This window comes from Armigeres subalbatus, chromosome 1, assembly GCF_024139115.2.
Source record: "Armigeres subalbatus isolate Guangzhou_Male chromosome 1, GZ_Asu_2, whole genome shotgun sequence".
In the NCBI taxonomy this organism is placed as follows: domain Eukaryota; kingdom Metazoa; phylum Arthropoda; class Insecta; order Diptera; family Culicidae; genus Armigeres; species Armigeres subalbatus.
The window spans coordinates 212,846,954-212,865,424 of record NC_085139.1 but is presented as its reverse complement, the minus strand read 5'-3'; the positions used below and the strand labels follow the sequence as shown (position 1 = coordinate 212,865,424).

The 18,471-nt window shown below is 46.2% G+C and overlaps 1 protein-coding gene across 1 annotated transcript in view; it reads right to left on the bottom strand.

Moving 5' to 3' along the window:
- LOC134205748 (uncharacterized) overlaps positions 1 to 18,471 on the bottom strand; it is a 100,549-nt gene that overhangs the window by 50,455 nt on the left and 31,623 nt on the right. Inside the window, exon 2 of the mRNA XM_062681312.1 lies at positions 5,131 to 5,584. Within this exon, the coding sequence (XP_062537296.1) occupies positions 5,131 to 5,397 (267 nt within the window). The 5' untranslated portion in view covers positions 5,398 to 5,584. The remainder of the gene's footprint in view (positions 1 to 5,130; positions 5,585 to 18,471) is intronic.

The window sequence follows — 18,471 nt, the reverse complement described above, 5'->3', positions numbered from 1 at the left end:
GGAAATTTATACAGAAATTATACCGAAAATGAAATCAACAATGGAATTTTCGGAGGAATTCATGGATTAATTCGCAATGAAATCCTGAAAGAATTCCGGTGGAAACTTCAAGATTTCCACTGGTAGATCCTCCAGGAGTTTCTCCGAAAAATCCTCCTGGAATTCTTCCAGGAGTTGCACCGGCATTTCCACCAAGAATTTCTTTAGGATTTCCTTCGAGAATAATTCCGGTAGTTCTATCGGCAGTTCCTCTGAAAATTCTTCCGGGAATTTCGGCAAAATTGGAATTTATTTAGGCTTCTTCAGGAATTTATATAGATTTTCCACCAGAAGCTACTCCGAGAAATTCTCTGCGAGCTCCTCAGGGAATTCTCCGGGAGGTCCTTTGATGATGATGATGGTCCAGCTACAAACCCCAACAAAGGTTTCAGCTAGACGAGATTTGTCTATAAGATGAATTCTCTTGTTTCCGAGAATGCTTCTGGTAGTTTCCCCGGGGTTCCATTGAAAATTCTCCCGGGAGTTTCTTCAGAAATTCTTCCAGAAAAATCCTTCAAGAGTTCCTCCGGGAATTCCACCAGCAATTCATCAGGGAGTTTCTCCGGAAATTCCTCCGGGAGTTCCACCAGAAGTTATTCCAGGAAATTATTCAGGCTTTTTTCAGGAAATCATTTAGGCTTTCTTCTGAAATTAAGCTGGAAATTCCTCCCGAAGTTCTTCCGATAGTTTCTGTGGGAGCTCATCCAGGAGGTCCTCTAGGAATTCTTCTAGGAGTTCCTCCTGAGATTCCTCCGGGAGTTCTTACGGGAGATCTCACAGGAGCTCCTCCGGCAGTTCCTTCGGGAATTCCTCCGGGAGATCCACCAGCAGTTTCTACGAGAATCCCTCCGGGGGTTTCACCGGCAGTTTCTCCAGGTGTTTCTCTGAAAAGGAACTCCCGGAGGAACTCCCAGAGTAATTTCCGGAGGAGCTCCCGGGGGATTTTCTATAGGAATTTCTTTAAAGATGTTCGGAAGTCTTATTTCAAGAGGCTTGGAAGCCTCCTTTCAAGTGGCTCGGAAGCCTCCTTTCAAGAGGCTCGGAAGCCTCCTTTCAAGAGGCTCGGAAGCCTCCTTTCAAGAGGCTCGGAAGCCTCCTTTCAAGAGGCTCGGAAGCCTCCTTCAAGAGGCTCGAAAGCCTCCTTCAAGAGGCTCGGAAGCCTCCTTCCAAGAGGCTCGGAAACCTCCTTTCAAGAGGCTCGGAAACCTCCTTTCAAGATGCTCAGAAACCTCCTTTCAAGAGGCTCGAAAGCCTCCTTTCAAGAGGCTCGAAAGCCTCCTTTCAAGAGCTCAGAGCCTCCTTCAAGAGGCCCGAAAGCCTCCTTTCAAGAGGCTCAGAACCCTCCTTTCAAGAGGCTCAAGCCTCCTTTCAAGAGGCCTCGGAAGCCTCCTTTCAAGAGGCTCAGCCTCCTTCAAGAGGCCCGGAAGCCTCCTTTCAAGAGGCTCGGAAGCCTCCTTCAAGAGGCTCGGAAGCCTCCTTTCAAGAGGCTCAGCCTCCTTTCAAGAGGCTCAGAAGCCTCCTTTCAAGAGGCCTGGAAGCCTCCTTTCAAGAGGCTCAGAAGCCTCCCTTTCAAGAGGCTCAGGAGCCTCCTTTCAAGAGGCCTCAGGCCTCCTTTCAAGAGGCCTGGAAGCCTCCTTTCAAGAGGCTCGGAAGCCTCCTTTCAAGAGGCCTCAGAGCCTCCTTTCAAGAGGCCTGGAAGCCTCCTTTCAAGAGGCTCAGAGCCTCCTTTCAAGAGGCTCAGAAGCCTCCTTCAAGAGGCCCGGAAGCCTCCTTTCAAGAGGCCTGGAAGCCTCCCTTCAAGAGGCCTGGAAGCCTCCTTTCAAGAGGCTCAGAAGCCTCCTTTCAAGAGGCTCAGAAGCCTCCTTTCAAGAGGCCTGGAAGCCTCCTTTCAAGAGGCTCAGGCCTCCTTTCAAGAGGCTCAAGCCTCCTTTCAAGAGGCCTGGAAGCCTCCTTTCAAGAGGCTCGGAAGCCTCCTTCAAGAGGCCTCGGAAGCCTCCTTCAAGAGGCCCGGAAGCCTCCTTTCAAGAGGCTCAGCCTCCTTTCAAGAGGCTCAGGAAGCCTCCTTTCAAGAGGCTCAGAAGCCTCCTTTCAAGAGGCTCAAGCCTCCTTCAAGAGGCTCGGAAGCCTCCTTTCAAGAGGCTCGGAAGCCTCCTTTCAAGAGGCCCGGAAGCCTCCTTTCAAGAGGCCTGGAAGCCTCCTTCAAGAGGCTCAGAAGCCTCCTTTCAAGAGGCTCGAAGCCTCCTTTCAAGAGGCTCAGAAGCCTCCTTTCAAGAGGCTCGGAAGCCTCCTTCAAGAGGCTCAGCCTCCTTTCAAGAGGCTCAAGCCTCCTTTCAAGAGGCCTGGAAGCCTCCTTTCAAGAGGCTCGGAAGCCTCCTTTCAAGAGGCCTGGAAGCCTCCTTTCAAGAGGCCTGAAGCCTCCTTCAAGAGGCCTGGAAGCCTCCTTCAAGAGGCTCAGAAGCCTCCTTTCAAGAGGCCTGGAAGCCTCCTTCAAGAGGCCTGGAAACCTCCTTTCAAGAGGCCCGGAAGCCTCCTTTCAAGAGGCCCGGAAGCCTCCTTCAAGAGGCTCGGAAGCCTCCTTTAAGAGGCTCCGGAAGCCTCCTTTCAAGAGGCCTCAAGCCTCCTTCAAGAGGCCTGGAAGCCTCCTTCAAGAGGCCTGGAAGCCTCCTTTCAAGAGGCCTCAAGCCTCCTTTCAAGAGGCCTGGAAGCCTCCTTCAAGAGGCTCAGAAGCCTCCTTCAAGAGGCCTCAAGCCTCCTTCAAGAGGCTCAAGCCTCCTTCAAGAGGCCCGGAAGCCTCCTTTCAAGAGGCCTGGAAGCCTCCTTCAAGAGGCTCAAGCCTCCTTTCAAGAGGCCTGGAAGCCTCCTTTCAAGAGGCCTGGAAGCCTCCTTCAAGAGGCTCGGAAGCCTCCCTTCAAGAGGCTCGGAAGCCTCCTTCAAGAGGCTCAGAAGCCTCCTTCAAGAGGCCTGGAAGCCTCCTTCAAGAGGCCTGGAAGCCTCCTTTCAAGAGGCTCGGAAGCCTCCTTTCAAGAGGCCTGGAAGCCTCCTTTCAAGAGGCTCAAGCCTCCTTCAAGAGGCCCAGAAGCCTCCTTTCAAGAGGCTCAGGAAGCCTCCTTTCAAGAGGCTCAAGCCTCCTTTCAAGAGGCTCAGAAGCCTCCTTTCAAGAGGCTCAGGAAGCCTCCTTTCAAGAGGCTCAGAGCCTCCTTTCAAGAGGCCTGGAAGCCTCCTTTCAAGAGGCCTGGAAGCCTCCTTTCAAGAGGCCTGGAAGCCTCCTTTCAAGAGGCCCGGAAGCCTCCTTCAAGAGGCCTGGAAGCCTCCTTCAAGAGGCTCAGAAGCCTCCTTTCAAGAGGCCCGGAAGCCTCCTTTCAAGAGGCTCAGCCTCCTTTCAAGAGGCTCGGAAGCATCCCTTCAAGAGGCTCGGAAGCCCCCTTTTAAGAGGACCGCAAGACACCTTTCAAGAGGCTCGGAAGCCTCCTTTCAAGAGGCCTGGAAGCCTCCTTTCAAGAGGCCTGGAAGCGTCGTTGCAAGAGGCGCAGAGGCCTCCTTTCAAGAGGCCTGGAAGCCTCCCTTTCAAGAGGCTCGGAAGCCTCCTTTCAAGAGGCTCGGAAGCCTCATTCAAGAGGCCTGGAAGCCTCCTTCAAGAGGCTCAAGCCTCCTTCAAGAGGCCTGGAAGTCTCCTTTCTAAAGCTCCGGAAGCCTCCTTTCAAGAGGCCCAGAGCCTCCTTTCAAGAGGCCTGGAAGCCTCCTTCAAGAGGCTCGGAAGCCTCCTTTCAAGAGGCCTGGAAGCCTCCTTTCAAGAGGCCTGGAAGCCTCCTTCAAGAGGCCCGAAGCCTCCTTCAAGAGGCTCGGAAGCCTCCTTTCAAGAGGCTCAAGCCTCCTTTCAAGAGGCTCAGAGCCTCCTTTCAAGAGGCTCGGAAGCCTCCTTTCAAGAGGCTCGGAAGCCTCCTTTCAAGAGGCCCGGAAGCCTCCTTCAAGAGGCTCAAGCCTCCTTTCAAGAGGCCTGGAAGCCTCCTTTCAAGAGGCTCGGAAGCCTCCTTCAAGAGGCTCAAGCCTCCTTTCAAGAGGCTCAAAGCCTCCTTTCAAGAGGCCTGGAAGCCTCCTTCAAGAGGCTCAGAAGCCTCCTTTCAAGAGGCCTGGAAGCCTCCTTTCAAGAGGCCCGGAAGCCTCCTTCAAGAGGCTCGGAAGCCTCCTTTCAAGAGGCCTGGAAGCCTCCTTTCAAGAGGCTCAAGCCTCCTTTCAAGAGGCTCAAGCCTCCTTTCAAGAGGCCTGGAAGCCCTTTCAAGAGGCCTCAAGCCTCCTTTCAAGAGGCCTGGAAGCCTCCTTTCAAGAGGCCTGGAAGCCTCCTTTCAAGAGGCCTCAAGCCTCCTTTCAAGAGGCTCAGAAGCCTCCTTTCAAGAGGCTGAAGCCTCCTTTCAAGAGGCCTGGAAGCCCTTCAAGAGGCCTGGAAGCCTCCTTTCAAGAGGCTCAGAAGCCTCCTTTCAAGAGAGTCGGAAGCCTCCTTTCAAGAGGCCTGGAAGCCTCCTTTCAAGAGGCCTGGAAGCCTCCTTTCAAGAGGCCTGGAAGCCTTTCAAGAGGCTCAGAAGCCTCCTTCAAGAGGCTCGAAAGCCTCCTTTCAAGAGGCTCGGAAGCCTCCTTTCAAGAGGCTCGGAAGCCTCCTTTCAAGAGGCTCGGGAGCCTCCTTTCAAGAGGCTCGGGAGCCTCCTTTCAAGAGGCTCGGGAGCCTCCTTTCAAGAGGCTCGGAAGCCTCCTTTCAAGAGACTCGGAAGCCTCCACAAGTCCTCAAAGTGTTGTAGGACCTTGATATTTGAACTTGTTAAAATTTGAATTGGACTGTTCAACGAACTAATGAAAATTTCAGACATCTTTTTGGAGAACCATTCATCTCGTTAATTTCCAGGTCCGTTTTTTAATGTATCTAATGAGTTACGCTTATTTTCAATTTTTTACGCTATCAATTACTCAACTAGGTGTCTAAATTTGTTAAATGTTATTTTTTTGGCTATTTGGTCCACCAGGCCGATATTCCTTCAATATGTTGTAAATCTAATTGAACTCAACATTGGATAAAGTTTACCATCGCCTAGAGCTAGAACTAACCTTAAAATCCCAGTCGTTCTCCTTCTCCATCCGAGGACTATTGTTGTTGTGATTGAACCCACCGTTGATGTTATTCGTACTGCCGTTGTTGTTGTTATTGTTATTATTCATATTGTTCAGGCTCACATTACTGACACGACGCCCTACAATGTTGTTCTGGCTGTTGCTGCTGCTCCGATGGTGGTGATGATGATGATGGCGCCCATTATGCCCTCCACCTCCTCCTCCTCCACCGCCACCGCCACCGATATCATTGGATGACGTCATCGTTGCTTCAAACACTTCTCACGTGGCGGCAAAGAAAACTACCCTCCGACACAGTTGGGTCAGAGAATCCGTCTGACCTAGTTCCGCAGCTGCCCGGCGATGATGATTCTAACGGCGGGCATGGCTTTCCGACGATTGGCTCGCGCCAATCGACAGCGTGAAATTATCCGAAGTTTGTAAACAGGTTCTGGAAATGAAGAAGGAAAACGGTTGATTGTTAATCAGAAACTTCGTGGTGGTTTTGGAAAGAGAGCAACAAACAAGCGTAATTGCTATCAATTGCCGAGTAGCAGTTAGGAGTTTAAAAGCGAAATTGCTCCATTATCGTCGTGGGTTACGCAATGATACCTGTAATGTTGGCTAGTAGAAAGGTGCGATCAGGTAATACCAACAGCGGCAATAATTTGAGATTGGTTGGAATTGGCACAGCTTAAATTGTAAAATTTGATGATTATTATTAATCAACGTGGGTTAGCAGAATTAGATAATTTGCTTTTGGCACAATTTACTCCGATTTACGAAAGATGATTCCATACTGTTGTGTGAAGTTATTTATTATTTGGAAATTTGGTCTAATATTTTATAGATCAGGTTCTTCCAAATAAGACTTTTAGGTTTACTTTAAAATAATTACCAATTATTGTTTTACCACTAGACTGTAATGATTTTTTATGTAACTGCTCTGTAAGTCGACATTACGTGTCCGTGATCTACCCAATCTTGGCAGACGAATCTTCTGCCAGCTTTGTTGTTTGCTACAAATATTATTATCTAGACAACATAGTTAACTTATGATTTTCGCAAAAAAAAACAACATAACCGTGTGCTAGAGCACCCGCGTATTAGTCAAGAACAGTAATTGCTTAATTTAGTTCTTAGAAAAACAAACCATCTGCATTAACTCGAGTTTATCAAACCGCACTAGCAAAGTACCTAGTTTGCATCAACGCGTTAATTTGCAATCTAAATCACACCTGCGCCCGCAGCGCATTAATCCAAGCACCGACCAGCGGCAAACAGCACCTTCAAAGATGATCGTAAACAGCTCACTGACACTCTCACGGGCACACATACTCTCCACTTCACTGCGCCATAATTACAGTCATGTAAATTGCCTTGCCGCGGGCACACATTCACCTCTCGCCCTCACAGTGAATTCGCGGGGAAAGATTTTGCAACTTTTTCCCATCTATGAACAACACGCGTCGGCAACAACGGCGGCAGCCAAAGCAATTCGCGCAACGTGCGATGATGAGTAGGAGGGTCGATAATCGAACTCTCGTGCCTTTGATGCCAATCCAATCCAACGCGAACAGCTCGTCTCATCCAACAACGGCAGAGCGAGCGCAAGGTGCTTCTACCGTTTTACTATGCGACACGATGCCTCTTCACCGCGCCGCCGCCGCCGCCGGCGTTGATTGAAAGTGAAAGAGATTCGAATGAATGTCGCGCGCAGCATCCACCACGAGGTGGTCCACGACCAAGCGCGCGAAACTTTGGCGCCATAGGGAATGAAGAATCGTTCGAAAAGTCGTTGCCAAGGATGCCAGATATGAAGATGGACCAATACAGTTTGATGGTAACTCTCATGCCTGGCAAAACGTTGGTTTCCTCAGACTGTTCACAAGGAGTCCATAGGCAAAAAAGTGATCGCATAAGCACTTGTCGTTGCACACGAAGAAATTCGATTCGACTAAATTAGCTGGCATCCCTGATCACCACGCTATTCAGTCCCACAATGCAATGACTGGTGGTTGGCATCATGATCGTGACGGAGCGAGATTGTTTTCTTCTAGCCGCAAGGTCTTCCATGTCTGTGATGGCATTCTATTGGTGGATGTTTTTTTTTGCGCAATTAGTTCCCCTGAATGCTGAATGGTTCGATGGATGCATTGAGCGGAATAGTCAGCAGAATACCACAATCCCGATAATCGAAAGCGATCATTAGATCGAAACAGGTTTACCTACCACGGCAAATAAATCTAATCCACCCAGTAGAAATGGAACAATACGCACGACGAGTCATTCCGCAACTGTCATTGTTCTACGTCTACTTTCCGCATTGGATAATCAAGTCACGCAAACGCTCAAACCACCACAATCCTCGGTATCGTCTGGTAGCTGCACCACAGCCTTCACTGAAAAAGAAAGCTTTCTTCTCACGAATGCCGACGACGACTCTTTACTCTTTAGCAGAAGGCGGAGGACGGATTGCTTTCGAACGAACAACACCTGTTGAGTCATGATGGCAGTAAAGAGTACTCAGGCGTTTAGATGCATGCCTCTACATATTTTCCTATACTCTCATACGAAACATTGATTGCAGGCTGTGCAGCGCCCGCTGCCGCCGTTCGGAACGGCTAGTTGTAATCATCTTTAATCGCTCGTTCAAGTGTTTTGCAATAACCAGTTCTTAGGTGTTACACCAGTTGGAATAATAGTAGTCCCTCGGGATGAAAGAAAGCGAACGCGACTGGCAGGAGAATTTTCGTAATAAGAAAGTACTTGACCAACGAGTCGATTGTTTCGGTGAATCGTATCTGCAAGATGTTTGTTACATCGCATCGGTGGTGTTACGACTTTGAACCGAAAACAACATATTTACAGCAACATTACTGAGCGGTCATTTACCTTTCTGAGATAGTTGATGCTGCATTCAAAACCTTTACTGCTTATGATTTGAAGCTATTTCTATAGAATCAATGTTTTGAACCAAGAAGCTGTCATGTAGATATAAATCAATGTATCGCTATTACACAGAAAATAAATTTGAATGAAAAAAAATTAGAACATAGTTCATGATTTAAGGAATTCAGTGACTTTTATTTTATACACATACACAATGAGTTTTTATTATTATTTCAGGATTTCGTAACGATGCGTTACGATTTGATGGTTAAAATTGGCCTCTTGAAAGGAGGCTTCCGGGCCTCTTGAAAGGAGGCTTCCGGGCCTCTTGAAAGGAGGCTTCCGGGCCTCTTGAAAGGAGGCTTCCGGGCCTCTTGAAAGGAGGCTTCCGGGCCTCTTGAAAGGAGGCTTCCGGGCCTCTTGAAAGGAGGCTTCCGGGCCTCTTGAAAGGAGGTTTCCGGGCCTCTTGAAAGGAGGCTTCCGGGCCTCTTGAAAGGAGGCTTCCGGGCCTCTTGAAAGGAGGCTTCTGGGCCTCTTGAAAGGAGGCTTCCGGGCCTCTGAAAGGAATTTTTCGATTCGGGCCTCTTGAAAGGAGGCTTCCGGGCCTCTTGAAAGGAGGCTTCCGGGCCTCTTGAAAGGAGGCTTCCGGGCCTCTTGAAAGGAGGCTTCCGGGCCTCTTGAAAGGAGGCTTCCGGGCCTCTTGAAAGGAGGCTTACGGGCCTCTTGAAAGGAGGCTTACGGGCCTCTTGAAAGGAGGCTTACGGGCCTCTTGAAAGGAGGCGTCGGGCCCTCTTGAAAGGAGGCTTACGGGCCTCTTGAAAGGAGGCTTCCGGGCCTCTTGAAAGGAGGCTTCCGGGCCTCTTGAAAGGAGGCTTCCGGGCCTCTTGAAAGGAGGCTTCCGGGCCTCTTGAAAGGAGGCTTCCGGGCCTCTTGAAAGGAGGCCTGGGCCTCTTGAAAGGAGGCTTCCGGGCCTCTTGAAAGGAGGCTTCCGGGCCTCTTGAAAGGAGGCCTGGGCCTCTTGAAAGGAGGCTTCCGGGCCTCTTGAGAGGCGGGTTCCGGGCGGGTTGGAAGGAGGCTTCCGGGCATCTTGGAAGGAGGCTTCCGGGCATCTTGGAAGGAGGCTTCCGGGCCTCTTGGAAGGAGGCTTCCGGGCCTCTTGGAAGGAGGCTTCCGGGCCTCTTGGAAGGAGGCTTCCGGGCCTCTTGGAAGGAGGCTTCCGGGCCTCTTGGAAGGAGGCTTCCGGGCCTCTTGGAAGGAGGCTTCTGGGCTTCTTGAAAAGGGCCTTTCGGGCCTCTTGGAAGGAGGCTTCCGGGCCTCTTGGAAGGAGGCTTCCGGGCCTCTTGGAAGGAGGCTTCCGGGCCTCTTGGAAGGAGGCTTCCGGGCCTCTTGGAAGGAGGCTTCCGGGCCTCTTGGAAGGAGGCTTCCGGGCCTCTTGGAAGGAGGCTTCCGGGCCTCTTGGAAGGAGGCCTGGGCCTCTTGGAAGGAGGCTCTGGCCTCTTGAATGGAGGCTTCCGGGCCTCTTGGAAGGATGCTTCCGGGCCTCTTGGAAGGAGGCTTCCGGGCCTCTTGGAAGGAGGCTTCCGGGCCTCTTGGAAGGAGGCTTCTGGACCTCTTGGAAGGAGGCTTCCGGGCCTCTTGGAAGGAGGCTTCCGGGCCTCTTGGAAGGAGGCTTCCGGGCCTCTTGGAAGGAGGCTTCCGGGCCTCTTGGAAGGAGGCTTCCGGGCCTCTTGAAAGGAGGCTTACGAGCCTCTTGAAAGGAGGCTTCCGGGCCTCTTGAAAGTAGGCTTACGGGCCTCTTGAAAGGAGGCTTACGGGCCTCTTGAAAGGAGGCTTACGGGCCTCTTGAAAGGAGGCTTACGGGCCTCTTGAAAGGAGGCTTCCGGGCCTCTTGAAAGAGGCTTACGGGCCTCTTGAAAGGAGGCTTACGGGCCTCTTGAAAGGAGGCTTACGGGCCTCTTGAAAGGAGGCTTCCGGGCCTCTTGAAAGGAGGCTTCCGGGCCTCTTGAAAGGAGGCTTACGGGCCTCTTGAAAGGAGGCTTACGGGCCTCTTGAAAGGAGGCTTACGGGCCTCTTGAAAGGAGGCTTCCGGGCCTCTTGAAAGGAGGCTTCCGGGCCTCTTGAAAGAAGGCTTCCGGGCCTCTTGAAAGAAGGCTTCCGGGCCTCTTGAAAGGAGGCTTCCGGGCCTCTTGAAAGGAGGCTTCCGGGCCTCTTGAAAGGAGGCTTCCGGGCCTCTTGAAAGGCCTTTTGAAAGGAGGCTTCCGGGCCTCTTGAAAAGAGGCTTCCGGGCATCTTGAAAGGGAGGCTCTGGCCTCTTGAAAGGAGGCTCTGGGCCTCTTGAAAGGAGGCTTCCGGCCTCTTGAAAGGAGGCTTCCGGGCCTCTTGAAAGGAGGCCTGGGCCTCTTGAAAGGAGGCTTCCGGGCCTCTTGAAAGGAGGCTTCCGGGCCTCTTGAAAGGAGGCTCTGGGCCTCTTGAAAGGAGGCCTGGGCCTCTTGAAAGGAGGCCTGGGCCTCTTGAAAGGAGGCCTGGCCTCTTGAAAGGAGGCCTGGGCCTCTTGAAAGGAGGCTCTGGCCTCTTGAAAGGAGGCTTGGGCCTCTTGAAAGGAGGCTTCCGGGCCTCTTGAAAGGAGGTGTCGTGCCTCTTGAAAGGAGGCTTCTGGAGCCTCTTGAAAGGGAGGCCTGAGCCTCTTTAAAGGAGGCTTCCGGCCTCTTGAAAGGAGACTTCCGGCCTCTTGAAAGGAGACTTCCGGGCCTCTTGAAAAGAGGCTTCCAGCCCTTTTGAGAAAAGGCATCTGGGCCTCTTGAAAGGAGGCTTCCGGGCCTCTTGAAAGGAGGCTTCCGGGCCTCTTGAAAGGAGGCTTCCGGGCCTCTTGAAAGGAGGCTTCCGGGCCTCTTGAAAGGAGGCTTCCGGGCCTCTTGAAAGGAGGCTTCCCGGCCTCCTAAACGGAGGCTTCCGGGCCTCTTGAAAGGAGGCTTCCGGGCCTCTTGAAAGGAGGCTTCCGGGCCTCTTGAAAGGAGGCTTCCGGGCCTCTTGAAAGGAGGCTTCCGGGCCTCTTGAAAGGAGGCTTCCGGGCCTCTTGAAAGGAGGCTTCCGGGCCTCTTGAAAGGAGGCTTCCGGGCCTCTTGAAAGGAGGCTTCCGGGCCTCTTGAAACATTGGTATCGTGATAAAGACGTCATTTGGAGGATTTCTAGAAGACGACACAATCAACCGCTGGTGGATCGATTTTCAACCCATCAAACGATCGAGTTGGACTGTCGCTTCCTCGCCATTACGCACATCAATTCGACGGAGGAGAAAGCCCTGATCATAACAGGAACAACGCCTTGCTAGATAGTGCCAGGCCATCAGTGTCAACCTTCCCGGCTGTAACGCCATTTAGGATACTGGCGTCATTTATCGAACCGGCAAAATTGTACCAACCATACAAGTGCATACTGTCGAACATGCTCTTTGAAACTACCCGTTCTACAAGACACCAAAAGTACCTACGAATTTTGTGGGAGCATTTGCAAGACACTTCGGAACGATCCTGCAAACTACCAAATCTTTTATGTTTAAACCACAGACTTCACTAAAATCATTCAAATCAGCGTGGATCGGACCTGCGTATAGTGACGGATAGATCAAATATTTTTTACTATGCCGGCTCAAAGGACCACGGGCTGGCTTCCATACCTGGATAATCAGCTTGGTTCGAACAAAAGAGTTGGATCCAACTGAAGCTTCAAAGCATCGACGACCGGAATGGGAACTGGTGAACGGCCTTGAGATCCTTCATCACTCCTCATATCGGATCACGGGATATATCGTAGGAATCTTTAAGCCAAACATAGAAGAAAGCGTAAAACTTAGAGACAGACTCAGCTGACCTATTTTCATGCGATCAGCTGATCCAAAACAAATTAAAATAAACGATCGGGCATACGAAATAATATACATACAAGAAGCAAAAACATTGCCACTGGTTAGGGACCAACGCCCGGCGATTCACATACGGAGCATCATATTTCAATTTTATTAGTGGCAATTATTGTACGCAGGGAAACGTTCATTACCTTTCCCAACGTAATGGAACGACAAGTACGTTATTAAGGGTCAATGTAGCATAAAATCACTATTGACAATATAATTCATGTTACTTTTGGACCGTTTGACCGATATATTTACTCGGATTTTCCGGCGCAAACAATTGAGCATAATCTACTATATATGCTCAACTCGATGGGATGGAAGGATATGCACAGCCTTATGTGCCGACACCTTCCTAAAAACAATTTTAAATACTGATGGCAGTGAGACATTGTAAAAACAAGGCCGAATATATTCAATTACTCAACGCAAAGTAATTTAAGCAATCAACATAAATTAAAAATTTTGCATATAGGAATTGTTGGGTTAATTTACCTTTCATCAATTTAAAAGTTATGTGAGATATCGCATACCCTTATCACGGTTTGGCGAAACCGTCGAAAACAGCTTAGTCAGATTTACTTAACTGGAGCGCGGTGGGTGACATGTTCAAACGTGCTCACATATTGGACAGTGCACGATATAGCGGTACATAACCGCGATCGTCATTGATGATGATGCATTGGCGCATATGTATAGGACACTAAGGAAAGAATTTGTTTGAGTGAGGAGCGTAGAATAATAACTTAGCCAAAATGATAGAGACAATAAGAGTCTTCATTGAATCTACATACACGTATACAGGTGTATTGATCTAAAGGGGTTTGTTGCCCAGTGTGAAAAACAGAGAGAACATGATTTTGTTCTTACCAATATAAACTTGAAAGGAAATATTGATATTGGGGTCTGAGTGGTTCGGAAAAGAAGAGCCGACCTGAAGGGTAATGATTCTTTGGGAAAGGGAATTTAATTCAAAGCCCAGTTGAAAGAAAGAGAAAATATTGATTGATTGATTTTTCAGAGTATACTTAAAATCAAAGAGTAATACAAGCGGTAGCTGTTAATAGCTCGGCGGTATGGTGCGCTGTTTTACAAAGAACCCATGCTGGGTTCGAATACTGATTTTTAAGTAAAGATTTTCACAACTCCGTTGGTTTAGTAGTATCATGCATTATGAAACATTTGGAACTTGTTGAACATTACTCTGTGAGACAGCAATGTTCAAGTTTAGGTGTAAAGAAAGGAGCAGGACTTAGAGATACTCATTTTATACAAAAAAGATATGAATTAATACATTAGTAAATTGAAGTAGCCACTTGAATGTGTGCTCGAAATAAGAGAGTTTAAGAGAGTGGAAAGAGAACAGATTTTTTCCAAGAGAATTTTAAAGGAACATCCAAAAAGGGGCAAAGTTTCGTAAAGTATGGAAGTCCAATATTAAGGCTGAATTAGCTAATTTATGACAAGAAATTAAATAACTATTGTATAAAATTTGGAAAAAAGAAGTTGTTTCGGAATTTATGGATTTTTCAAATAAGCTGATTAAGCATTTCGTGCAAGAGAACTTTAGGGAGCATCCATAAAGAATGCAAAGTTGAGTAAATGAATGGAAGCCAAAACTTGAGGATATTTACGAAGTTTAAATTAAAACCACATAGTCTGAATAGATAAATGTGGGATGAGGAAAATGGTTACGTTATTTAAGGATTCTTGGACCTTTCATGTGGTCCAAAGTCCAGTCTGATGCAATTCATGAAATCATTATGAAATTCAGAACTCGGATTGACTATATATACCCTGCGCTTTTCCAAGCTCGGGGTCAGTCCCAAATATTCAGCAGCACCTTTATTGGATTTCGGCGCTTTCTAGGTTTCCCTAGCCGGCCTACCGAATACTCCAATTGAGTCAGGGTCAGTCCCAAATATTCAGCAGCACCTTTATTGGAATTCGGCGCTTTCTAGGTTTCCCTAGCCGGCCTACCGAACACCCAATTGAATCAGGGTTGTCCTTAGACACCTCGACGCTCGTGACTAGTGCACGAATCGAGATCTAAGTTTAAATAAATTAACTTCTTGAAAAAACATAAGTGAACAGTTAAATGTCCGTCGCGGTAAAATCGAGAATCGGTGTTAGAGTCTCAGAATAAGTATCGATAAATAAAAAGTGTTAGTATCTCTGGGAAAGACATTGTCATACGGGAAATAGTGCAAAAGTTTGAAAAACGAAAATATTCGAGTTTATAATTATACGAAAGTGTTAATTGTAATGAGTGTAATGAAAGTTTATAAATGTAAAAAAAAGTTTATAAATGTACAAACAAGTGATACATAAATAATAAAGTTTTATTTTAACCGTAATTGAGTGTTTGAACTAAAAACCCGAAAAAACAGTGCCGCGCCGTCGGCTTAGAACACTTCATATATCGTGGTAGAAGCGTCTTAATATTCCGCTCGGGACATTTCCACACCGCTACACTGGATCCTGACCGGGAGCGACGGCCCTTCCACGAAAAAAAAGTTATAACTATCAGCTGGACAAAAATCACGCTTGTTAGCTATATCAGACCATAACTGCCAATGTCGACAGAACCACTTCAATCTTATCCGGACACTCCGGATAACATAACAACATAGTCAAGAGGTAAGTCCCATGGGCTGTCCAGGAAATACTCCCCGAGCTATGAGACAAACAGATACTGGTGCAAACCACTATCGGCTAAACATTGTTATCCTGATTCTGGACTAGACTCGGACCTTGTCGAGTAGAATCTTGAGTCGCTATGGTAAAAGTAAAAGGGCAACCATCTGCTGGACAGTTTGATTCATCTGGGCAATTGAAGCTCAAGCACCCCTCGACCGGCAGCCAAATAGAAACAGGAACGTGGAAACCGACTTGGACTTGGGGAATGCGGAACGTTCCTCTGGTGGTTTAAAAAAGACAATTTTTGAATTTCGTAATTAATGAATCTTCCCTCAACTGAATCTGCGTATCATGACTTCGGAAGTCAACATTGAATCAGTAAAATGATGAACTTCCCGAGCAGCACAAGTCAGACAAAAATAGTTGCAGCAACTTCAATGTGACTAAATCTTGTCACATATGAGTTGCAGTAACCCATGTGGAACATGTGTGTTACTAGGATTACCTCACCCTTCGTACAGAAGCCACCCCTTTCCACTTTACTTTTGTTCAAAGAAATCCTTAAATAAGTTTAAGTTGCCTGTACCCATATGGACTTGCAGGAGACTGGTTGTTGTTACTCGTATATTCTCGAATTGAAAGTTTCCGGTATTCGGTACCATTATTCCAAGTTTTTCAGTCATCTTGAGAATTGAAAATAGGGGAGAGAACACAGCAACCATTGCGCGCGGACGGCTGCTGTCAAATTTTCCTGTCAGGTTTTAGCGTGTGATTCCGCTGATTTTTGTTTTTTAATCTATTGACAATTGTAAAGTGTTTTATTTTTTTGAATGTTATGTGTATTAGGATAGTGATGTAGTGCCCTTGCTGGATCCAGTTTTTTTGATGTAACAGATCTGCAATTAAATTCCGGTGAGAGGTTCCAATTTTAACTCTTTTTGCTTTTCTGTTCAGTTATCTGTAGATTGTGCAACTGTGCAATTTTTAAGATCAAATAGTCTAATTGTATTATTGTGCGTTTTATATTATTGGGTTATTATTCCAAAAAGTAGTAAAATCTATCTGGCACCTGCTTTCTACCTATCCTTTTTCTAAAGCGGGGTGTCGCTTCCTATCAGATTCTATAATAATTATTGTGCTTGTTTTGGACTAAGATTGGACTTATGCAGGGGATTAGATGATATTTGTAATACAAAAATCTTTCGCTTATATTTTTTTTTGGGTATGGTTTTTGAGCCATAGTTGCCACTAGCTGTATAGAATATTCGGAATATTTCCGTCGGTCATATGTGTGATATAGAATTTTAAGAAAATTTAAATAGTTTTGACTGATAATGTGTTAAGTCAAACTTAAAGAAGGCTACGCACAGTAAGATCAAAAGAAAAGATAGGGGAAATGCCGGCTTTGGCGGGTTTGTTCTATTGTTGTCAGGGAGGTTTTTGTTGACCAAATTTAAAGAAATTTGGCCACAGTATTCTTTGATATGCAAAGATTGTTTAGGCCAAATTTGTGCATAATTAGTTAAAGAAAGCCTCCCTGACAGTAGTAGAGCGGAACCTGCCAGGGCCGTCATTTCCCCTATGAGGTTTTAGTTTCATTATTCTTACTACATATCTGAAATATATTCTTGCTACTTCCTTCCTCCACCTTTTCTTTTCGACACCTTTCATATTCTCATACACTGGGCAGTAGGTTCCCTCCAAGGATAAGCTTTTGTTTCATTCACGCAAAATATATTTGAATAATTCAAGCATAATTTTTCATAAGGACGTATGTAACAAAAGTAAACAAAACGAGGTTTTTAGGGTCTGTCTCATTTGGAGAATTAAACTCAAAAGTGACAGTTCGAAAATTAGCGAATAACCCAATCATAAGAATGGATGGTGCTGCCCAGCAATTCCAATAAGACATCGATGCAAAATGATTCGATATCTGTCAAAAGTAATCTTGCTCTGCGAGCAGGGTTATTTGATAATTATTGAAATGTCACTTTTAAGTTTAATTTCAGTTTAATTCTCCAATTGAGACAGACCCTTAATACAACATAACGATCACACGCAACTTTATATAATACGCATCGGTTTTACTGATATTAGATCTTAAAATTCTTTAATTTAATCTTTTTGCGAATCGACGTATGTAAAATTTTCGATTTTTGAAGTCTCACTGTTACTTACGTCGCTTTAACATATGGGAACTAAGAGCGACCTATGTACCAAAAAAGCAAAACAAAACAAAACTGCAGTTGCGTCAATCGTGCACTATGGAAAACCGACCAATGTACAGCATACCGGTGTATGTATAATTTTATCGTTTTTCACAGGGAATTTGAATTAACTGAGCTATGACGTGAAGCACGCTTATTAAGTACCATGTATTGATGCATGCCAGCGGAAAAAAAATATAGTTTTTAAACAGTTTTGGAAAAAGTTTTGCCAACTTTCTGCAAAGGATTTCTCGAATCATCATAATTGTTACATACGTCGTTATGAAAAATTATGCTTGAATTGTCGTATAATTCACTGAAACCCATGTTTTCATTTCATCTTTAAAATACATACAGATCATGCATAAATATAATCTCCATATTCCATGCCCAAGCCTTTAATAAAGTGCCTATCAGTTTTAGTAAAACCTAGTAAAACTATTGTTTTGTTTTTGTTCTAAATTACCTTTTTGATTTTTTGTTTAAAAATTTTCGTTGTAAATTGAGTCGCCCCTGGAGAGAGACCATGAACTATATCTCGGAGAATTATGACCTTTAAGAGTATTATTTCCTGCAAAAGTCAAGCTTTGTCATTTTATGAATTAGATCGTATATTTTTCATCGACTATATGTACGACTATATGTACTACTCCGTATATTATCTCTTCCACCTAACGTTTCCTATTCTACGATCTCTTTAATGTAGTATGATCGGTACTCGCTGTGTGAAATCCAACATCTGTTATAGCAATGCTATAACTAGAAATAAGTAAAATACTTGTTTCTACACTACATAAAGCTGTATATTATTGATTCTATCCTGTTCCAGTAGTTTATGTTATTTTAAGATCAGTACCAATTAGTACAATAGAAGTTGCATAGATCACATCACTTTCCATGGTGAATCCCGATCTATGTTCCTGATTACCCCACCCAACTAAATTCCTTCCCGTGGTAATTGTGGAGATGCAGAGGTATTCTCGGTCTCTAGTAGCAACAATTACTACACACTCACATTCCCTTCCTATCCCAACTGACTGTAAGGACTTGGCCGGCGCCGTTATTGATCAACATTTATCAACATTTTCGAGCTGCTGAAATGTGTACTTTGAGGATAATTGGTAAATCCCGACCACTATTCATTTGGATCAAAGTGCAATTTGCCCCAGTTCAGATCAATCACGGAGTAGCAACCATTGATATGTACAGTCAGTCTAAGCTAAGCTAAGCTAAGCATCTTGAGAATTGAAAATAGGGATTTCCTCTGGGCGGTAGAAATTTCCAAAAAAAAAATACATTCCTATGGATCTCCATTCGTGCCACATCATGGTCATTAAATGCTATTGCCGCCGCCCATGCCCATCCCATTTTGCAAAACAATCCTATAAATCACGAACCATATCCCGACGTAATCAATCTAGTGTAAATCGATTTATCGAGTCTACTCTTTCCGCTTGGATCGGACGGACGTCTTAGACCCACAAACCGTTTTTTTTTTAGCTTCTGTGTGCACATCACACCGCCATGAAAACTGACCCCCTTTTCAAGCTTTCAGTCAGTTACCCACAAAGAATCGGTTCAGTTCCTTCGATTCCCATATCTACGGAAAACGATGCATGTTTGTAGAGATGATAAAAGTTTCACAATCAATTCACGTTTGGAAAGATCGATCGGATTCTATAAGAGCTGTAC